This window comes from Vipera ursinii (genome assembly GCF_947247035.1).
Source record: "Vipera ursinii genome assembly, chromosome: 1".
Classification (NCBI taxonomy): domain Eukaryota; kingdom Metazoa; phylum Chordata; class Lepidosauria; order Squamata; family Viperidae; genus Vipera; species Vipera ursinii.
The window spans coordinates 268,647,036-268,667,814 of NC_139512.1; the positions used below are offsets into that span (position 1 = coordinate 268,647,036).

General features: G+C 39.8%; 1 protein-coding gene and 1 long non-coding RNA gene across 2 annotated transcripts in view; both read left to right on the forward strand.

Moving 5' to 3' along the window:
* The window catches only part of LOC310643939, a 747,427-nt gene that overhangs the window by 137,138 nt on the left and 589,510 nt on the right, over positions 1–20,779 (forward strand). The gene's annotated exons all lie outside the window — the stretch shown is intronic.
* On the forward strand, positions 14,719–15,219 carry LOC310632143 (small ribosomal subunit protein uS9-like). The gene is given in 2 exon segments (XM_083349138.1): positions 14,719–15,035; positions 15,038–15,219. Coding segments are annotated over 2 exon segments (426 nt in total). The 5' UTR covers positions 14,719–14,743; the 3' UTR covers positions 15,172–15,219.

The following is a 20,779-nucleotide window of genomic DNA, read 5'->3' on the forward strand; positions in this document are numbered from 1 at the left end:
TACAGATATCCTTAAATTCTGAATTGTATAATATGTGGGACAGTAATCACTTCTCTTCTGGGAAAAGATTGAAATGACATAAAAAGGAACCAAGCACATTCTTGGGTAGAAAAGCTGCAATTACTTCATTATTGTCTAAAAACACTGAAAGGCTGGAGCAAGCTAGTTTTGCACAAAACAGCCTGAATAAGAGCTGCAAATTTTGCTCCATTTCTCTGGATCCATGGAGATTTAATATTTTCTTTTCTTGTATAGAGTAGTGGAAATCCAGGAATTATAATTCATGTATAGAAGAGTATTAGCGCTCTCGTCCTCCCATGCATGGCCAAATCATAGACTAACCACTGTCAGCTTTAATAATTCTGACCTCCATTTTACAGCTGTACATGAATATAAGGTTACTAAAATCAATGAAAAAGTAGAATAATGCCGGGGGAATACACTCCATATATCATGTTAATTTTCCACCTACATTTCACAGATAGGCCAAAGACATAAATCTGTCTTTTTTACACACGTATCACATTTCCCAAGGTTAGATACAAAGAATTTTCCTGACATTTCCAATGGACTAATACTTTTTTTTGCCTTGAATCACTATGACCTTATCTAATAGTCTTCTCCAATTTACAGCAATCTAATTTTATTTGGCTTTAGTGATCACCACTTTTCCTTTTAAAATGATCTGATTAGACTTTCACATATTTCTATTTTTTTTTCAGCATACTGTTCACTACTTGCAAGTCTTCTTCCCATAGATTCAGGTAGAATTAGATTAAACTGGACAATTTACTTATGATGCATGACCGTTTTAAGACACTGAAACAGGCAGGCAGGATGGCGCCAGTCTAATTTTGATCTAGCTAGGGCATGAGTTTAACCTCTTTCTATCCTTGATATATAATAAAGATTTTAATAAATTGCAAAATCAGATCAGACTTGTCCTTATTTGAGAACAAGGTTCTGTTTACCCATAAGTAACCAATTCAAAGGTTTTGAGTCCTTCCTTTCCCTCTGCACACATTTACCCCTCCAAATATCTAGAGCAGATTAAATCATAGGCCTTCTCATTGCATGTTCAACAAAGCCAGCAGATAAAGTGATTTTGTGCCTTGTAATGTTATTTATTGACAAGATTTACCACAGTCTAGGGATATGGTTAATTTCTTCCCTGTGCAGCAAAACAACAAAACAAAAGAAAGCTTTTTCAGTGGCTGAAGTTAGCACTGCAGCAAACCAGCCTTCCACGTTAAATTCTACAGTGCCTGTGATAAACAATTTTTGCTGAAATGCATAATGAGCAGGCAGCAAATTTATTATCAGGATGATAATGGGAGATGAAACAACTCCATTCTTAGGTGGAAGGGTTGAATGTCCTTTTGACTGACTGTAAAAGCTGGCTCTAATATATCACCATGTGGCTAATGTTGCCGCAGTGATCTTAGTAATTCATAGAATTTGTGTAAGATAATTTCTCATTTCTCAGCTCTCCATGGCTTGCTTTGCATCAACCCTTTTCCCCCTCCCAGGTTTCCTGTGAAAAAGGATCTTTAAAAAGTTAACAGAGATAAACTTTCTCTAAGGTCTCAGCATGTTTATATTAATATATCAAGACAGATAGTGAGAAAACAAGTTACTTGTCAAATGGGCTTGGGATCTTGTTTTGCTCCAGCTCTGATTTATTTAAATCTCCATTCATTTCATCATTGTGATGCTAGAGGAGGCTACTGTAAATGTCATAAGCTGTATTATCTAGTGCTCCAAGACTCCCACAAATAGTTTCACAGCATTTTTGTGCAGTTTTCCAAATCAATGTCACTTTTCCACCATGTTTAGATTTCTGAAGATATCTAGGATAATATAAAGCCTCAAATTAACTTGATCTCAGGATTCCATCAAAATTCATTATTTATTTTCACACTAAATATAGCTATTAAGGGGACATCTGACTCCCTTGTTTTTTGGTAGCTCAACTAGGTAGAGAGACACTAAAGTGGAAAATTCCTGCTCAAAGAGTCCCCAAACTTGTAGGTTTCTCTCTGGTTAGGTAACTTGATATTTAAGGAACAAATGTTCATAGTCCTAGAAATTAATATCTGCTTGATAACTTGGAATGTGCTGTTTCCTAGGGATATTTGAAAGATTCAAACCTAGTCAGACATTATAGAATTCAAGAGTATTCTCCCCTGTGAATGTTCACAATCAAGACTCTTGTATGTTCTTCAAATGATGCCAGTTTTCTGTGGATGCATAGGATACATAGATCTCTACAGGAGAAAAGCCTTCAAACATCTGGCTGCGTGCAAGCAAAGTCCTGATAGAAGCAGGCTTACTGATAAAGGTCAATATGGTGGGTACTCCCAATTCACTTAATGCCTGAGTAAGGCTACAGTCTTTGCCATTGCTGATGCAGGTTAAATCCTATTTCATTTATCCAGCTCTCCTGTTTTAGTGGCTTTCCAAATGTCCAAACATAGCTCATCTAAAAATATAGTGTTGACAACTATCTTTAGGAAATGTATTTCCTAAGTCTTTTTGTTGTTGCTGTTTTAGAAATGTACATTTAAATTGAATGAAATCAATGAGGAAATTGGCTGGAATGGAAATACATGTGAATGGATCATGCAACTCTAATGCAGCTGTAAATAGATAATTTCTCCAGCTCTTCTGAGGTAATTACAAGGCCCAATTACATAAGTTGCCTGTGTTGGAATTCTCAGAGTTTGTAATGCCACAACTCCTCTACAAGGATCAATGAATTTCTGAGATCCCTCAATGAATAAAAGTAAATTTATTTGGCTTAGGGTTGATAAGAAATAAATATGTATACCATTTATATTTCCAGTGTGTTAATTATCACATGGGTTCCCACACTTTGCAGTAGCTCAGCTGATCACTGGAGATTACATGCCAAATTGAAGGGCAAAGTTGAAACAATGATTCACATTCTGCCTCTGCAAGGTTGATCAACATGATTGTGATATTCCTCCCTCCCCAAATTGCTTATGAATTCTTGGGATTGGGGAGGAGTGTCTCAACCTATAGTCTGAGGCAGGGGTCTTCAAACTTGGCTCTTTTATGACTTCTGGACTTCAAGTCATAAAAGGGCCAAGTTTGAAGACCGCTGGTTTGAGGGGCCTATGACAACTCACTGCAGCCAATCACCATTGCCAACTCCCCAGGAGACAACTTGTCATGGCCAATTCGTCATGGGATAACTCACATGCGACAAGAGATACACTAATATTGAAGAAATAGTCTAATAGAATTATTACAGAAAGGGTGCCAAAGGAGGAATAAAATAAAATGTGAATGACAAAAATGAAAATAATGTTTTAATTATTTTAAATAAATTGTTGAATTGTCCCACAGCAAGTTGTCCCATGGCGAGTTGGCCATGGTGAGTGGATAGTGGTGAGTTGACCATGGCAATTTGGCTGCAGCAATTTGGTCCCATTCCATAGTTTGAGCACCCCTTAAGTAGGCTTTAAAGAAGACTTTCATCACCATTACGAGTCCTTATCAGAGTCAGATTTCCTCTTTTGCCAGAGCAGATTTTAAGAAAGAATGGGTTAGAAGCAGTGGTAGGATTCAGCCGGTTCACACCGCTTCAGCAGAATCAGTAGCTAATTTTTTTGTTGCCCAGGCCCAGAACAGACTTCCGGAAGTGGCATCCAAACAGAACCGGTTGTTCACATATTTGAATCCCACCACTGGATAGAAGGGAGTATCAGCTTGTGTCTGAGACCTTACTGTCATGTTAAGCCAACTGTGAAATTGGCAGCTGATTGGAGAGCAAAGTTCAGTTCCTTGTTGCATGCAAGCTTCCTATATTATTAATTTCAATAGTTCTGCCATGTGCAAACCAGTGGTTCTTAAACTATTGAAAAGGTATAAATTGATTATATGTAGGATTCATACACAACCAAATATTAAGTAACTGACATGGATTAGGCCCCACATACATTGAAGCTACTCTAGCTGGAAAAATGTGAAGGGTTTCTATAGAATTCAATCTATTGGAAATTCTTAGAACTTGTTCTGTCATGGTTAATGTTTCCTGTATGTGTGAAAATAGCAAATTATATTTTTAGCCAGTAAAAGCAGTAATGCATTGTATCTTCTCAGTAATAGTTTTAATAGGATTGCATCCTTAATACTGATTTAAATGTCATCATGATAACTAGCAAGTGATGGTTATATGAACTGATTCATTTTGACCACATGCTTTATGTAAATGATACTGTTTAGCAAAAATATCAGATGTGGAACACCAGCATATATAGACATTGAAACAATACATATTTTATAAAAATCAATTTCCATCCACCAGTCACAATAAAAAATATATTGAATAAAATCAATTTCCCCAAAAGTAATAATTAATGACTATACAACTACTTTGTAAAATATGAACCATTTAACAACCAGCCTCCATTCTCAAACCAGCAAAAACAGAAATGCAAAAACCTGACATTTTCAGGCACGACCATCTTTCCAGTCATTTGCAGTATTCAGAAGGGATCCTGTCTTTCATATTGGTTAGAATACATATAAAGATAGACAGTAGATAGAAAACGAGGTGTAAAGGAAACCTATTGTAACTGATTCTCCCTCTGCTTCTTCATCCCAGAGAGTAATCCATCCTTTGTAGGCTGTTTATATTATACCAGGGGTGGGCATCCACGGCACCTTCATGACCTTCGACTCCCAGAAATCCATGCTGGCTCAGGAATTCTGGAAGTTGAAGTCCACAGGTCATGAAGTCGCCATGGATGCCCACCCCTGCATTATACTGTTCCTCTGACAAACAGGTTTCCCCTCAAAATGCATTGGGATTTATTTATTTATTTGTTTATTTATTTATTTATTTATTTATTTATTTATTTATTTATTTATTTATTTATTTATTTATTTATTTGGTTTATATACCGCCCTATTCCCAAAGGACTCAGGGCAGTTTACAAGGCAAAATTTAAAAAACAATCCAATATAAAATTAAAATAAATTAAAATAAATTAAATTAAGTCTAGCCACAAAAATTAAATCACAATTTAAAAACATTAAACCCCTCAGTCCAGACCAGATAGCTCAAAGAGCCAGGTTTTTAGGTCCCGGAGAAATGAACGAAGGTCAGGGGCAGGGGTAACTCCGTTGGCAGTTGATTCCATAGGGCAGGCGCGCCCACAGAGAATGTCCTCCCCCTGTGGATCGCCCGTCGGCGATCCTTGACCGGCAGTACCCTGAGGAGGCCCTCCCTGTGGGAGCGCACAGGACGATGGGAAATTGACGCTGGCAGCAGGTGCTCCCTTAGATAATCCGGGCCTTATAGTTATAGTGTGGTCTCCTTTACATCTCTTTTCTTTCCTTCCATCTGGACACCATGCTATAATGAAAATGATATGGAAATAGCTTTCTCCAGTTCTTATCCCAGCTCCCAATACAGATGTATTTCAGTAGATTGTTATTAGCACTCATTATCTCATTATGGCCTTCCTCAGTGAAAAGTCTGTGGGCAAATGTATTTTTATTATATCCATTCTGTCCTGTTTTTATCATATCCATTTATTCTGTGTTTACCTTCTTTTCCCATGTATTTTTATTCCAGCAGTAAACTGCCTTTGAGAATTTTCAAATAAGAAGTAGAATAGCAATTTTTTATTTAAAAATAAATACCTCCCTAACAAATCCCAAAATGTCCTATAGGAAAAGATGCAAAAAACCTCAGGTTTTCAAGTATTCACATCAGTATGAATCCTGAGACTAACACACAGCTGGGCACATAATTTTAAAAGGAATTTTTGGTTTCCTTGATTTCTAGCAATTGTCTTCAATTGCTCTAATTTGTCTACTTATTTTCTGCCATAGTAATGCTAGCACTATAAATATCTGGAATATGCCTTTCTGCTTACAAGGCACAAAGATCTCGGTGAGCTTGCTCCAAAAGTTATTACATTCTGCCTGTAAGGAATTTCACTGAAGCATCTATTCCTGTTTTTCCTTTCATACTTGATTGAATGTACTGGAAGGTGATTGGGACTCTGTTCCAATTGTCATTAAAATCAATAGGGGGAAAATCCCATCAATAGGAACGGTCTCCATTAGGAACCACGCCCCGTTTGAGTTAGCTGATGTGCATAAGGATGAGTTTTGTGATTGAAATAGAAAGATTTGAGCTTTCTCATTTTTAACTCGGGAGAGAAATACAGTGTTTCACATTCTAAATTCATCAGCGTTCCAGTTGGGTTAAGACGTGATGAGATCGGAGGAGCACTGACTGCCAGGAGCAAAGAATTGTCGAAATAGAAACAATTTACAGAGAAAGAAGAGAGCTGCAACTTCTGGTGGCAATTTCAGAAAAAAATATAATCAAAGGTAATTAGTCACTTATTTCAATAATAATACATGAATGGGACAATGGAAATCCATGCTGGAAACAGTAATAATTATCCTATAAGTTTTGCCATAGAAATATGAAGCCAACCTCCTAAATTAAGGAAGACGTTGGATAATTTGTATTGGACTATTAACACCATTAAAATTGATTGCCTCAAGATTTGTTGTTGTGCTGTTAGATTAAAAGATACATCAATGTCAGTTTTGCACTGGAGACCCTCCCCTTCAAATCCATCAATGACCAGATTAAGTTTGCAATCCCAAACCAATCATCTGGGATATAAACATTATTGAAATTAGTAGAAGTTACTACTGAATAGACATACATCAGATTCTATTATCCATTAAAAAAAACCTCCAGGTAAATTGTTAACCAGAGCTCAAGTTTCATTTTGTTCCACTGATAAGTTACACAATTAGCACTTTACATTGGAACCATATACATAAAACATTTTCACTGTGAACAGTGCTTTTTTTGTATGAAAAAAGGTGCCAGAACTCACATTGTGTTAATCTTTTATTTTTAAAAAATATATATTCAGTTCTTAACATAAATTAAAAATTAAAAAAAAAAGAAATTTCAATCCACCAACGATTTTTTAAAATAAAGAAATTATGTACCTTTCGCACATAGTCAATACACTAACACCCACACATGTCAGTTGTGTAACAAAACATAACGGTCGCCACGCTCAGTAAGCACTTAGCACACGACTACATGCCCAATCACAAGCCGGGCAGTGCCACAAGCCAAGCAGTGCCATCACAACCAGTGTGGACAAAGTAAGCATGCATCCGATTTGACACACAAGCAGCCCGCATGCACCGTTTTAATGATTTTACTTTTAAAACTTGGAAAATCCATCAAAAAAAGAACACCATTGTGGTGTGTTCTACGACAAAAAAAAAGCACTGACTGTGAATTATAAATAAATAAATGCCTAGAATTTAGCAGAATGTGAAGGGTGGTGGAGTGACACTCTGTTGAGTGGCAGATAGAAATGGGACATGGACCTTTTCCTTCCCTCCTTTCCTTTCCTTCCTCCAAATATATTTAAATCCAGTCGATCCATTATTATGGATACCTAGGGCTACGTAAGATCTGGCCAGTATAGTACAAGATCTTCCAATGTTTTTAGACTTAGCTAATATAACAGTGGGATGTGAATTCAGGTTAAAATCTCTTTTGAATGAACTTGTTCTCTGTGTACCATATAGAAATGGTTTACCTTTGCCTACAGGAAAGCTTTTCAAGTTCCCAGTGTATTCAACAGCTTTGGGCTTTCTTGATTGTGTCCCATCAAGTTATTAATTAAAGTCCAAACTTACTAAGAACAAACAGGTCAGTTAGGGGCCACTTTAACTTAGTATTGACTCAACAGCATATTGATTGATGGTGGACTGAAGCAATGATTGATATTTTTAGAATGATTTGAAGGAGTAGCCCCAAAGCTTTGATTTTCTAGGCCAAGGCTTACTCAGTCTTAGTTTGAAGCAAGTCCTGTATCTATGCTGTGAACTTGAGTGGAGAGTTTTTAATAGTTTAGCCAAGGGTACTAGTCTTTCAGTGTAGCCTAGGTCAGGAAACAGCACAACAATTACAAGAGTGCCAAATCTTGAAGATCTGCCTCCTCTTATACCAAAGTTATTCAAAGTAGGCTAGTGGAATATCTCATCCTTTCTGCTTTCAAAGGATTAATCTATGTTGTTTTTTTCACTTCCCTTAACAGATCCTTCATTCCTTCACCAAGGTTTTCTTCATTCTTCTGTGAGCAGCTTAAAGCCATGTATATCTTTGGATAAGACTTTGCAGATGAGCTGTGTTCTCCATTATGAGCTTGCCTTTTGAATTTTTTTAAGACCTATCCTGCAACCATCAGAGACTAATATTGGTAATACTAAAGTTTTCTTGGTAGTTGATCCTTGTCTTTGCTCTGCTAAGTACTGCCAGGCTAGCCTACTCTCTGTCAATTATTCAGCTGGTGGGCAATGATGTCTGTCTATCTGACTGTCTGTGCTTCTCTCTTTCTCTCTCTCTCTCATCTGTCTAGCAAATATCCATCTACCCATCCTGATGTTTAAATATCTACTTGATAAGATAGAAAAATGTGGGTTAGATAGCATCACCACCAGATGGATTTGTAGCTGGCTGACAGGCATGTGGTCCTCAATGGAACTGCATCTACATGGAAGGAAGTGTGTAGTGGGGTGCCCCAGGGCTCTGTTCTGGGCCCAGTGCTCTTCAACATCTTCATTAACAATTTGGATGAGGGGATAGATGGGGAACTCATCAAATTTGCAGATGACACCAAGCTGGCAGGAATAGCCAATACTCCAGAAGATAGGCTTAAAATACAGGAGGATCTGGACAGACTCGAACACTGAGCGCTATCTAACAAAATGAAATTCAATGGTGAAAAAAGTAAGGTTCTACATTTAGGCAGGAAAAATCAAATGCACAGATATAGTATAGGTGGTACCTTGCTCAATAGTAGTAACTATGAGAGCTATCTCGGAGTCCTAGTAGACAATCACTTCAATATGAGCCAGCAGTGTGCTGCAGCTGCCAAAAAAGCCAACACAGTGCTATGCTGCATTAACAGAGGGATAGAATCAAGATCAAGTGAAGTACAAATACCACTTTACAATGCTTTGGTAAGACCACACCTGGAATACTGCATCCAGTTTTGGTCACCAGATGTAAAAAAAGATGTTGAGACTCTAGAAAGGGTACAGAGAAGAGCAACAAAGATGATTGGGGGACTGGAGGCTAAAACATATAGGGAACGGTTGCTGGAATTGGGTTTGTGTAGTTTAACAAAGAGAAGGGTGAGGGGTGACATGATAGCAGTGTTCCAATATCTCAGGGGCTGCCATAAAGAAGAGGGAGTCAAGCTATTCTCCAAAGCACCTGAAAGCAGGACAAGAAGCAATGGATGGAAACTAGTCAAGGAGAAAAGCAACCTTGAACTAAGGAGAAACTTCCTGACAGTTAGAACAATTAATCAGTGGAGCACCCTGCCTCCAGAAGTGGTGAATGCTCCAACACTGGAAGTTTTTAAGAAGAGACTGGCCAGCCATTTGCCTGAAATGGTATAGGGTTTCCTGCCTGAGCAGGGGGTTGGACTAGATGACCTCCAAGGTCCCTTCCAACTTCTTCTTCTTCTTCTTCTTCTTCTTCTTCTTCTTCTTCTTCTTCTTCTTCTTCTTCTTCTTCTTCTTCTTCTTCTTCTTCTTCATCATCATCATCATCATCATCATCATTATTATTATTATTATTATTATTATTATTATTATTATTATTATTATTATTATTATTATTATTATTATTATCTATCCATCCTATTATTTTAACATTAAATTTAATTCTATTTTTGATTGTATTTCCAAGGCATGTAACTTTTTTATTACTGTTACCTGTCTCAGGTGGACAAGTGGATTGGTATAGAAAAAGGAATAAATGGATAAATAGATAACTACTGAAATTTCATAATTAGTTCAAAAGGTTGGAGTGGAGTTTTCCTCCCATGTTTTCCTTGTTTATTTTCTCCTCCCTATTCTTTCTTTCCTTCAACCATCTCTTTTCCCACTAATAGCAGATCCTTGTCCTAATCTGTGGTTATGAGGGAGACCTTATGTCCGCAGGAGGCCACCGTTCCTCAGATAGTCGGGTGTGAATCTCTCTTATTGAGGTTTGGTCCTAGGGCGCAGTTGGGCTTGCTGCTCGCGTACCTTTCGCCTAGTCGCGTAGCAGCAGCCCTGCCTGAGCTTCTCGATATCCTCTCAGGGCTGGTGATTGAGTTTCCCAAACTTATGGTTCTGGGAGACTTCAATCTACCATCCCTGGGAGGAGCATCTGAGTTAGCTCGGGAGTTCATGGCTTCCATGACGGCCATGGACCTGACGCAGGTAATTCATGGACCGACCCATGGGGTAGGCCACACCCTTGACTTGGTTTTCTTATCTGGTCGGTGGTTAGATGATCTTGGTGGGGGCTCCCCAATTGTTATGCCCCTGTCATGGACCGATTATCACCACCTGCGGCTGGTCTTCCGTTTTGCCACTCCCCACCGTGGGGTTGCTGAGCCAATTAGATGGTTCCGCCCCAGGTGCTTAATGGACCCTGAGAGGTTTCAGGCAGCGCTGGGGTCCCCACCTGCCTCCTCAGCTCACAGCTCGGCGGATGCCTTAGTGGAAGCCTGGGAAAGGACGGCCATGGAGGCACTTGACCGAGTTGTACCCTTGCGGCCCCTGACCCGGCGCAGATCCCAATGGGCTTCATGGTTCTCCGCGGAGCTCCGGGAGATGAAGCGTCGAAGACGGGGCCTAGAGAGCGTTTGGAGGTCCAGCCGATCTGAATCTGACCGATTGCGACTAAGAACCCATATTAGGTCTTATCTCGCAGCGATGAGGGTAGCGAGATCTAACTACGACGCTGCCCTCATCGCGTCCGCAGATAATCGCCCGGCCGCCTTGTTTAGGGTGACCCGCTCCCTCCTTAACCAGGAGGTTAGTGGGGAACCCTTGCAGGGGCGTGCCGAGGAATTTAGTCAACATCTGTCGGACAAAATCGCTCGGATTCGGACCGGTTTGGACTCCGACTGGGCAGTATCGGACGATCAGGACACGAGCGATCTTGTCAATGTCACCTGGGAGGAGTTCGATCCTGTGACTCCGGAGGAAGTGGACAGGATCATGGGGAGGCTGAGCTCCACCACATGTTTATTGGACCCGTGCCCTTCCTGGCTGGTTTATGCAGCCCGGGAGGGGACACGAGGCTGGTTCCAGGCGGTTATATCTGCTTCTTTGAGTGAGGGTAGTTTTCCCGCCGCCTTGAAAGAGGCGGTGGTGAGACCTCTCCTCAAGAAGCCTGCCTTGGACCCGGCTGTTTTGAATAACTTTCGTCCGGTCTCCAACCTTCGCTTTCTTGCGAAGGTTGTTGAGAGTGTGGTGGCGCATCAGCTCCCTCTGGTCCTGGATGAAGCGGATTATCTAGACCCGTACCAATCGGGCTTCAGACCCGGGTACAGCACGGAGACGGCATTGGTCGCGCTGGTGAATGATCTCTGGAGGGCTCGGGACAGAGGATACTCCTCTGTTCTAGTCCTATTAGACCTCTCAGCGGCTTTCGATACCATCGACCATGGTATCTTGCTGCGGCGTCTCAGGGGATTGGGAGTGGGAGGCACGGTTTTTCAGTGGTTCTCCTCCTATCTCCTGGGACGCTCGCAGTCGGTGTTGGCAGGGGGGCAGAGGTCGACCGCGAGGCCTCTCGCTTGTGGAGTCCCTCAGGGGTCGGTCCTCTCGCCCCTTCTGTTTAACATCTACATGAAACCGCTGGGTGAGATCATTCGTGGTTTTGGAGTTGGGTATCATCAGTATGCTGATGATACCCAACTATTCATTTCGACCCCAAACCACCCCAGTGATGCCCTGACGTGATGTCCCGGTGCCTGGAGGCGGTCCGGGTCTTGATGGGGAGGAACAGGCTTCGTCTCAACCCTGACAAGACGGAGTGGCTGTGCATACCGGCATCTCGGGACATTCAGGATATCCCACCCCTCATTATGGGGGGTGAGTCATTATCTCCTGTAGATAGGGCTCACAACTTGGGAGTCCTCCTAGATTCACAACTCTCTTTAGAAGATCATATTGTAGCTGTGACTAGGGGGGCATTCGCCCAGGTTCGCCTGGTGCGCCAGTTGCGGCCCTATCTAGACCGGGATGCCTTGCGCACGGTCACTTATGCGCTCGTGACCTCTCGTCTTGATTACTGCAACGCTCTCTACATGGGGCTACCCTTGAAGACCACTCGGAGGCTCCAACTGGTACAGAATGCAGCCGCGAGAGTTGTATTGGGAGTTTCCCGATACTCCCGTGTCACACCTTTGCTCCGCGAGCTGCATTGGTTACCAGTTGTCTTCCGGGTGAGGTTCAAGGTGTTGGTAATGACCTACAAAGCCCTTCATGGCATGGGTCCAGAATACCTTGGGGAGCACCTGCAGCCGGCGTCAACTTCCCTTCGCCCAGTACGCTCCCACAGAGAGGGCCTCCTCAGGGTGCCGCCGGTCAAAGAGTGCCGACTGGTGGCCCCCAGGGGGAGAGCGTTCTCTGTGGGTGCACCGGATTTATGGAACCATCTTCCGGTTGAGCTCCGGATGGCGCCCGATCTCCGCTCCTTCCGGCGCGACCTTAAAACCCATCTCTTTAAACAAGTGGGCCTGGCCTGATGGGACGGGTTGGGATTTTTATTAATAACTTCAATTTTAAATTTGTATTATTTATGGGCATTGTTTAATCATGTTTTAATAATCTTAATTTTAATTTTTGTATTTAATTTTTATGTATTGCCCTGTTCACCGCCCTGAGTCTCTTGAGAGAAGGGCGGTATATAAATTAAATTAATAAATAAATAATAAATAAATAATAATCTCTCTTCTTCCACATCATTGCTCTTTCACCATACCCCAGGAGTTGCTTGGATTTGCTGTGACAATGCATGACAACTTGCAGGACAGGTTTATTTCAGGTTTCCTTTCTAAGATTAAGAACTTAGTTTTTAGTTTAGTTTTTATTAAATTTTTATACCGCCCTTCTCCCTAGGGACTCAGGGCGGTGAACAGGGCAGATAATAAAAGTACAAAACTACAAAAGTTAAAATAGAATTAAATTAATGCCCAACTCTCCTCCAAGCCAAAATTTACTGTCAATGATCATGTTCATGTAGTTTTCTTGCTGGTAGGATAACAGCAATGGTGGGATTCAGTCAGTTTGCACCACTTCACCAGAACCGGTAGCTAATTTTTTGTTGCCCAGGCCCAGAATGGACTTCTGGAAGCGGCATCCACACAGAGAACCGATTGTTCACATATTTGAATCCCACCACTGGATAACAGTGATGTCCCATTCTTTCTTCTTAAATAAACAACCACCCCCCAATATCTAACTTAAAGCTCAGAATTCCTTGCACCAGCCAAGCAGTGGTCCATATTTTGCATCTGAGCCCAAAATAGTATCCACCTAATTTGGAGGGGGGTGGTGGTGGATTTTTTTGCTAATCTACCAACAGTCTTATAGAATGAGGGTGACTGGTGTGTATTTGTCCCTGTATAATTTACAAACTGTATCATTCCTAGTGAGGCACATTAATTGCCAGACAAATATAGCACCATATCATAACGTATGCAGATGTTCTGAAGCAGCAATATCACCATTCCTAGACTTGAATACATTTAGATTAATATTGAAGAGGTGAATCTGAGATAGTAAGCCATGCTCCAGCTATGGGAGGAGATGCAAAAAAATAGAACACAACACAGAAATCATATTCACAAAGGACTAAGGTTAGCCAGAGAAAAATGTGCATTTGCTTTGATGTCCAAATAAGGGCAATTGTGAATTTAATTCAAAAAAACTTGCAAAATATTGTTGTCTAAGAAAAGGACTGAGATGTTTTCAGGGCAGTGACCTTATTACCATTATCATGAATCATCCAATTTCTCAATTTCTAAGCAGTTCCATGCTGCAGAATACTTAGAAAACAAACAAAGTTTGTTAACTGAAATCTGTCTTTTCCTGAAATTTAGACCCCAAGTTTTTTGCACACTCAAGAAGGCCCTGTTTAGCTCTGCTTCTTGGGTTTACTGCTAAACTAAGCCAGCCCTCTTTTCAACAAACATTCTAAGGTCTTTCCTTTTTCTTTCTCTCAGCTAAATTATTTTTCTACTTTGCAAACATTTAAATGCTGGAATTAATCTAGGCAGTTTCTTCCCTTATCATTTTATGCAAAGCACTTTGATTGTCTTATTGATTTCATGTTTTATTTTTACATCCTCGATAACCTTGAGATAATAATGATAGTAAAGATGTTTTTTTTAAAAAAAATGATTTCATTATTAAGAATAAGATAGTAAAAAAAATTAAACCCAACCAAAAGGGGGAAAAAAGTGTTGTTAGAGCTTGATTAGGAGCAGTTTCAGTTTCATTCTGAAGGGAAAAAAACTTCTAAAATATGTTTATCAATTTTCAACATTACATTACGATAGCAAAAATAGAAAAGGACAGTTAGGAAAATGACAGTCTCTTACAGCCTCTCTTTCTATAAATTTCTTCTCTTTCCTTTTCCTTTTTTTCCTGCCAGGAAAAATGATGACTCAGGATTCGTGGAGGCACTGAACAATTAAGTACTGTAATATGAAATAGATTTCTGGAGCAGTAGTAGTAGAGCAATAATATAACTTTAGATATACATTTTCTGTAACAGAGTTCCAGAGCTGCATCCTGGAAACTTGTTTTAGTGCTACTCCCAGAAATGACTTCTTTCGCTGCTGCTTTTGCCGAAGGCACCATGCCGACTAAGGGGCCCCTCCAGAGCGTTCAGGTTTTTGGCAGGAAGAAAACTGCTACAGCAGTTGCTCACTGCAAAAGAGGAAACGGACTTATTAAGGTGAATGGACGGCCTCTGGAAATGATTGAACCCAGAACTCTCCAATACAAACTGCTTGAACCAGTACTTCTTTTGGGCAAAGAATGCTTTGCAGGAGTTGACATAAGAGTCCGTGTGAAGGGTGGCGGTCATGTGGCACAGATATACGCAATTCGGCAATCTATTTCCAAAGCACTGGTGGCTTATTACCAGAAGCTTCTAAGAAAGAAATAAAGGATATCCTCATCCAGTATGATAGGACCCTGTTAGTTGCTGATCCTCGACATTGTGAGTCCAAGAAGTTTGGTGGACCTGGTGCTCATGCACGTTACCAAAAATCCTATTGTTAAAAGGAAACTTTTTTGTCTATTTGAAATAAAGGATGAAATTTAATAAATAACGTGTGTTTTGAAAAAAAAATGTACCATGCAGATACTGTATCATATGCCCTAATCATTCTCCTCTTTTTCTTGACAACTGTTATCACAGCCCATCAGAGTTGAACAGCTATGGTGGTGAATGAAAGAACAATCATGTGTTGAAAGAGGATGTTGGTACCACATTGGGGAGCTTATTGAAAAGTGGACAAAGACTTGAAATAGAGTTCACCAAAGTTGCCAATAAAATAATAATGAATAAAATGGAAATTTATGCAGTGTAATTCAGATTGGAAAATCTATAAGGTAGCAATAAAAATATGAATGATTATATTGCATAACAACCTTTTTTAGATCTTCAGAACCATCTAATTTCAATGTATGCGCCAGAAATATATGTTCAAAATTCATCCCATATAAAACTGTGTATGGAACCAACAGGAACCCAGAAGCTAATATAAATTTCCAGTTACCTAAAATTTGAAGCAGTACACTTACTGACAGGTTGTGTCAAACCTATACCAAGTGGAAAATATATCTTCTTGCTGGCATTGCCCCACATAAGATCCAGAGAGAGGTTGCAGCAGACACCGAGAGAACTAAGCCAGAGAATGACCCTCAGCATCCTCTGAACAGACATTTGCCCCAAGCCAGCTGACTCAGATCTAGGAACAGCTTTATAGCAAAAAAAAATCATTCTTGAGGGTACACAAGAACAAAACTGAAATAAAAGATGGAGGTAGGAGACCATCAGTCAAGGAATAACATGGCTGAAGGGTCTGACCACCGTTATATTACTTGGAGGACCCTGAATAAGCTAAGAGTTGGAGTGAATAAATGTAAAACCAATATGCTCAAGTGGAGGCTCTTAGTGGCTAATAACATGCTATGTGAATATGGAAGCACACATTGCCTGGCCCATCTGCTGGTATGTCAGCTACTACCAGAGACATATACCAATAATGTCTTATTTTTAATCAATGACAAAACCAAGAAGGTGTTTTCATTCTGGCAGCTTAAAGTTTGATCTAGATATGGAAGAAGAAGAAGAAGAAGAAGAAGAAGAAGAAGAAGAAGAAGAAGAAGAAGAAGAAGAAGAAGAAGAAGAAGAAGAAGAAGAAGAAGAAGGAGGAGGAGGAGGAGGAGGAGGAGGAGGAGGAGGAGGAGGAGGAGGAGGAGGAGGAGGAGGAGGAGGAGGAGGAGGAGGAGGAGGAGGAGGAGGAACCAAATGAAAGCCCCCTTCCTGCAGAAATTTATGTCTTTTCTAGAGCCAATCTTAATGAGTGCAATGGGATGTATTTCCTCAGAAATGAATATAGGATTTCAGCATTTGATAATTTTCATATATACTCAGAGACACACTGATGCATTTTTATAAAAGCTTACCATAACATCCCCCCCCCCCTTTTATACAACTGCCTTGTTCCTAAGTTTGTTAAGGAGAAAATAATTTTTTGCTTTCTGATTATGGGCTCATCCATGTATTCTACTCCAGCAACCATTATTAAGAACATGTCCTTCTAATACAACCAATTTTGTGCCAATCTGCTACAGAAGAAGTTGAGGTCTTTCTAAGTTTACAGCATTTCAGTGGTGTTTCCCATGATAGCATGGCACAAGAGCTTCCAGGTGGACAGTCTGAGGTGCATGAAAGAGGGAACATCAAATATTCTGGGTTAGCAATTCATGTAAGACAAGAATGCAGCATTTCCCAGGTGATTTCTCTTTTTGCCATGATAAGTATGCCATGAGTAGGTAAGGCAAAATAAAAATATAAAAATATATAGTTTGAGGTCCAAACCCCATTCTAACATTCATTTAGGACAGCAGTTAACGGTTGGCTTTCCCAATAATATATGATCATGAGTAGGATGGAAAAGGGTGGTTGGAGATCCATTAAACACTGCCCATAAAGAAAGTGCTCCACGAGGGCAGCAACACAAGTAGCTCTTTGCTGAGGCATAGTGAAAGATCAAGCATGGGGCAGCATTTTTAATATTTAATTTAATTTAATTTAATAATTTGATTCCCAAGACAACTCGCGCGGCTGCATTCTGCACCAGCTGGAGTCTCCGGGTGGACCTCAAGGGCAGCCCCATGTAGAGAGCATTACAGTAGTCTAGACGAGAGGTCACGAGCGCATGAGTGACTGTGCGCAAGGCATCCCGGTCTAGATAGGGCCGCAACTGGCGCACCAGGCGAACCTGGGCAAAGGCCCCCCTAGTCACAGCTCCAATATGCTCTTCCAAAGAGAGCTGTGAATCTAGAAGGACCCCCAAGTTGCGGGCCCTATCTACGGGGGGTAATAGCTCACCCCCCATTGACATAATTCCCTCCCCCAAGTCTCAAGGACAGGCAGGGAGCACATTATTAATGTAGCTGTAAGGAAATGTCCTATCATGGTTCTATAATGCTTTTCTTAAAAAAAAAACCCCACCAAATAAATTCAACTAATTATCACTGATTTATAAGTGCAGGAATGCCACCTTATAAACTGTGCAGATGCTTAAATAAGGTTTATACTGAGCAAACCTAGAGAGGTAGATCCAAAACGTGTTCCAACCCAGTTATGTTCTGTCTTTGGACTACTCTGTGGCATTATGTCTGTTTCCATGAAGGAAAATATTCACTAAGACAGGGAAGAAACATTCTCAGCTGAGATATGACGCTATATCAGTTATGTTTGGTTATTCAAAAGATGCTTTTTCCCCCAGTTCTTATCAAGTCCTTCGGGAGAAGGGTGGTATACAAATAAAATAAAATAAATAAATAAATAAATAAATAAATAAATAAATAAATAAATAAATAAATAAGTGCTTATATTCAGGTTGATATTGGTTTACATGACTTTGTGTAACTACCTAACTTCCATTGTCAATAATTAACCTACTCTTCCTTTATAGAGTAGAAGTATCTGCAAGTACATTTCCCCCCCCTCCTGAATTAAACATCCAACTCTGGTATATTTTTAGACCTAATTGGTCTAACCTGTCACACAGTAAATAACTCTGTATCTATTGTCTGATTTATAACATCTCTTTCTATGCAACTATATATTATCTCCGTGATTCAAATTCTTGAATGTATTTTTAAGTAGAGAGATGTAAACAGCTTGTTTAATATGACCTTCAAATGTCCTTTCCTGCTCAAATCCTGAGCTGATTTCATTGGTATACAATATGCACTGTATTTTCAGCTTGTTACTATTGAATGGAGCTGTGAAATGGCATTCCCCCCTTCCCATTTCTGAGGCCTGTCATGCTTCGTCAATGCTGACAAGCAATTATTAGCCTTTGTTTCTTTTATACTATATATTGGCAAAACAATCATTGCAAGGAATTGTAGAGGTAGAAACCATTATCTTGGCTCTATATTGGTAACATAGCTTTTAAGCTTACTGAAAATATCCATTAGGTTCTGTCCTCTTATCTCAAAATGCTTTTTTTGCTCCACTTTTGTCTTGCTCCAGGAGTTAAACCACTAACTTCTGAAATACTAAGAAAGGATAGGATAACTTTATTCTCTCCCAAGCTGTTTTCTGACTGGCCTTTGTGTGGTGTTGAAAATATTCTTTGTTCAGTTCAATCCCCGTTACATGAGATTCCAGGAATAACTCTGAATCTTTGGCTGGTCATGTTTGCAGTGGAATGTCATGTGTTAAAAACATTGATTTCATTTTCAAGGCAAGACAATCTTCAAATATCTATATTTTGGAATATATGGTATATTTACAGAAAATACTGTGCTATCACAGTTGTTATTATTCCTGATTGCATCTTCTTTTGGAGGAGAGGGTGTTTGTCCAATTGTTTAACAAGGAAATCTGTCTAGCTTTTGAAGAAGCTTTATTATAGAATTTGGATTTGTGTTTGTTTACTCAGTGGTAAGTTTCATTTAATTTCATTGAATAAACATGGTCAGAATTATACTTCAACTGCAACCTATAGATGTTCCATCCAGGAAATATCCATGTAGCTACCAGATCTAGCTGCAAACCTCAGAAACATTTTCAGTTTATTCTATAGGTGTGATCATTGCAACACTTAGTATTCCCTTAGCTAAACAGTTTTCTGACCAAAGCCGCCCCTACCCTCCAAAAAAAAAAAAAAAAATCTATTTCGAAGCCAGGAACCTACTCTCATCCTTGTTGCTTTGCTGCAGTTATTTTGCCAGAAAGGAGGAAACAGAGTCAAAAGCAAGATGAATGACTGTCTAGCAACCCTGGAACCTTGACTTCCACAGGGGAGAGGAGAGCCTCTCAGTTATCGATATTCATCAGTTCATACCATGATGCTCATTTGTTCAGACCATTTCACCACTTCACAAAGAGAAGTGAAATTGTGTGGAACCAAGATAGGGAAAAGTCAAGAGAGGATGAAATAAGAATTCTCAGCAGTGGTCATTGCTTGCCTCACAGCTCTACTATTTGTTTCTCAGAATTTATATTGCAGCAATTTTTGCTGAGCTGAGGTTGACCTGGAAGTTCATCTGTTCATCTGCAGAAACCCCATGTCATAATGGGAGAAAGCACGGCACGCTGGTCCTCTCATGGCACCCTCCAAAGAAAACCTATGGATCAAAAGATTAGTATTGATAAGTAGAGGAGCATATCTACTGAAACTTAGTTATTTGAGGTCAGCATGAATAGAGCTACCAGAGATGACAGAAAAATGTGTATGACCATAGAAGCAAAGAGTTAGAATTGTCAGTATTCCTTTGTGGCCATCTTCTGCTGGCCTGGATATTTGCAGCCTGGATCTAATCGCTCTGTTCTCTTCTGTCAGCATAGCGAACTGATGAATCTGGAGATTAGCATTTAACCTGGTAAAGATGTCTCAGATGGTAACATGAATTGTCCATTTATGGAACAAGTAACAGTGAGTAAATGGAAACATCTTGGCATTTTTTTTCTATTTTGCTTTTAATCACATTATTATAATAGCCACCACCTCCACAATGTTTAGAATATTTAATAGTCTATAAATACAAATAATACTAACAAAACATTTCTGTGGTACTGTTAATATGCATATGGAATTGGATGTGTTTGTTGCTCATCAGGGTCACTCATGATTCACAACTTACAAGATGATTATTAGGAATACTATATGTATGATTATTTGATAATTCTTAACTAAGGCTCCACTCTTTTAGAAGGGGGGCTGTGACATTTGTTTTTAGTATCACAAGGTCTGAAGAAGGGACAAACACAGTTCTTAATAATTTCTGTAAAATAAATAGTTCTGGAGGAGTAAAAAATTAACAAAAGAAACATCTTTAAAAAAACCTTTTTCTTTTAATTCAAGCAAACCATGATTCTAAATTAAGCCAATAAATGATTATGAAAACACTTTCCCAGCTGGGATCTCTCTGAACTAAATTTCAGTCTCAAGCCATTTTTACATCTTAATTGTACCATGTTTGTAAATGGGGCATACTTTAAAATAAAAAAGAGGCTGACAGACTCATGGGTCTTGTTAAGCTGCCCAGGTGAGGCTATAATAAATACCTTGAAATCTGTAATCATTATAACTGTTAGCATTTTAGATATCTCTTTGTACTATCAGCAACCATCTATTCT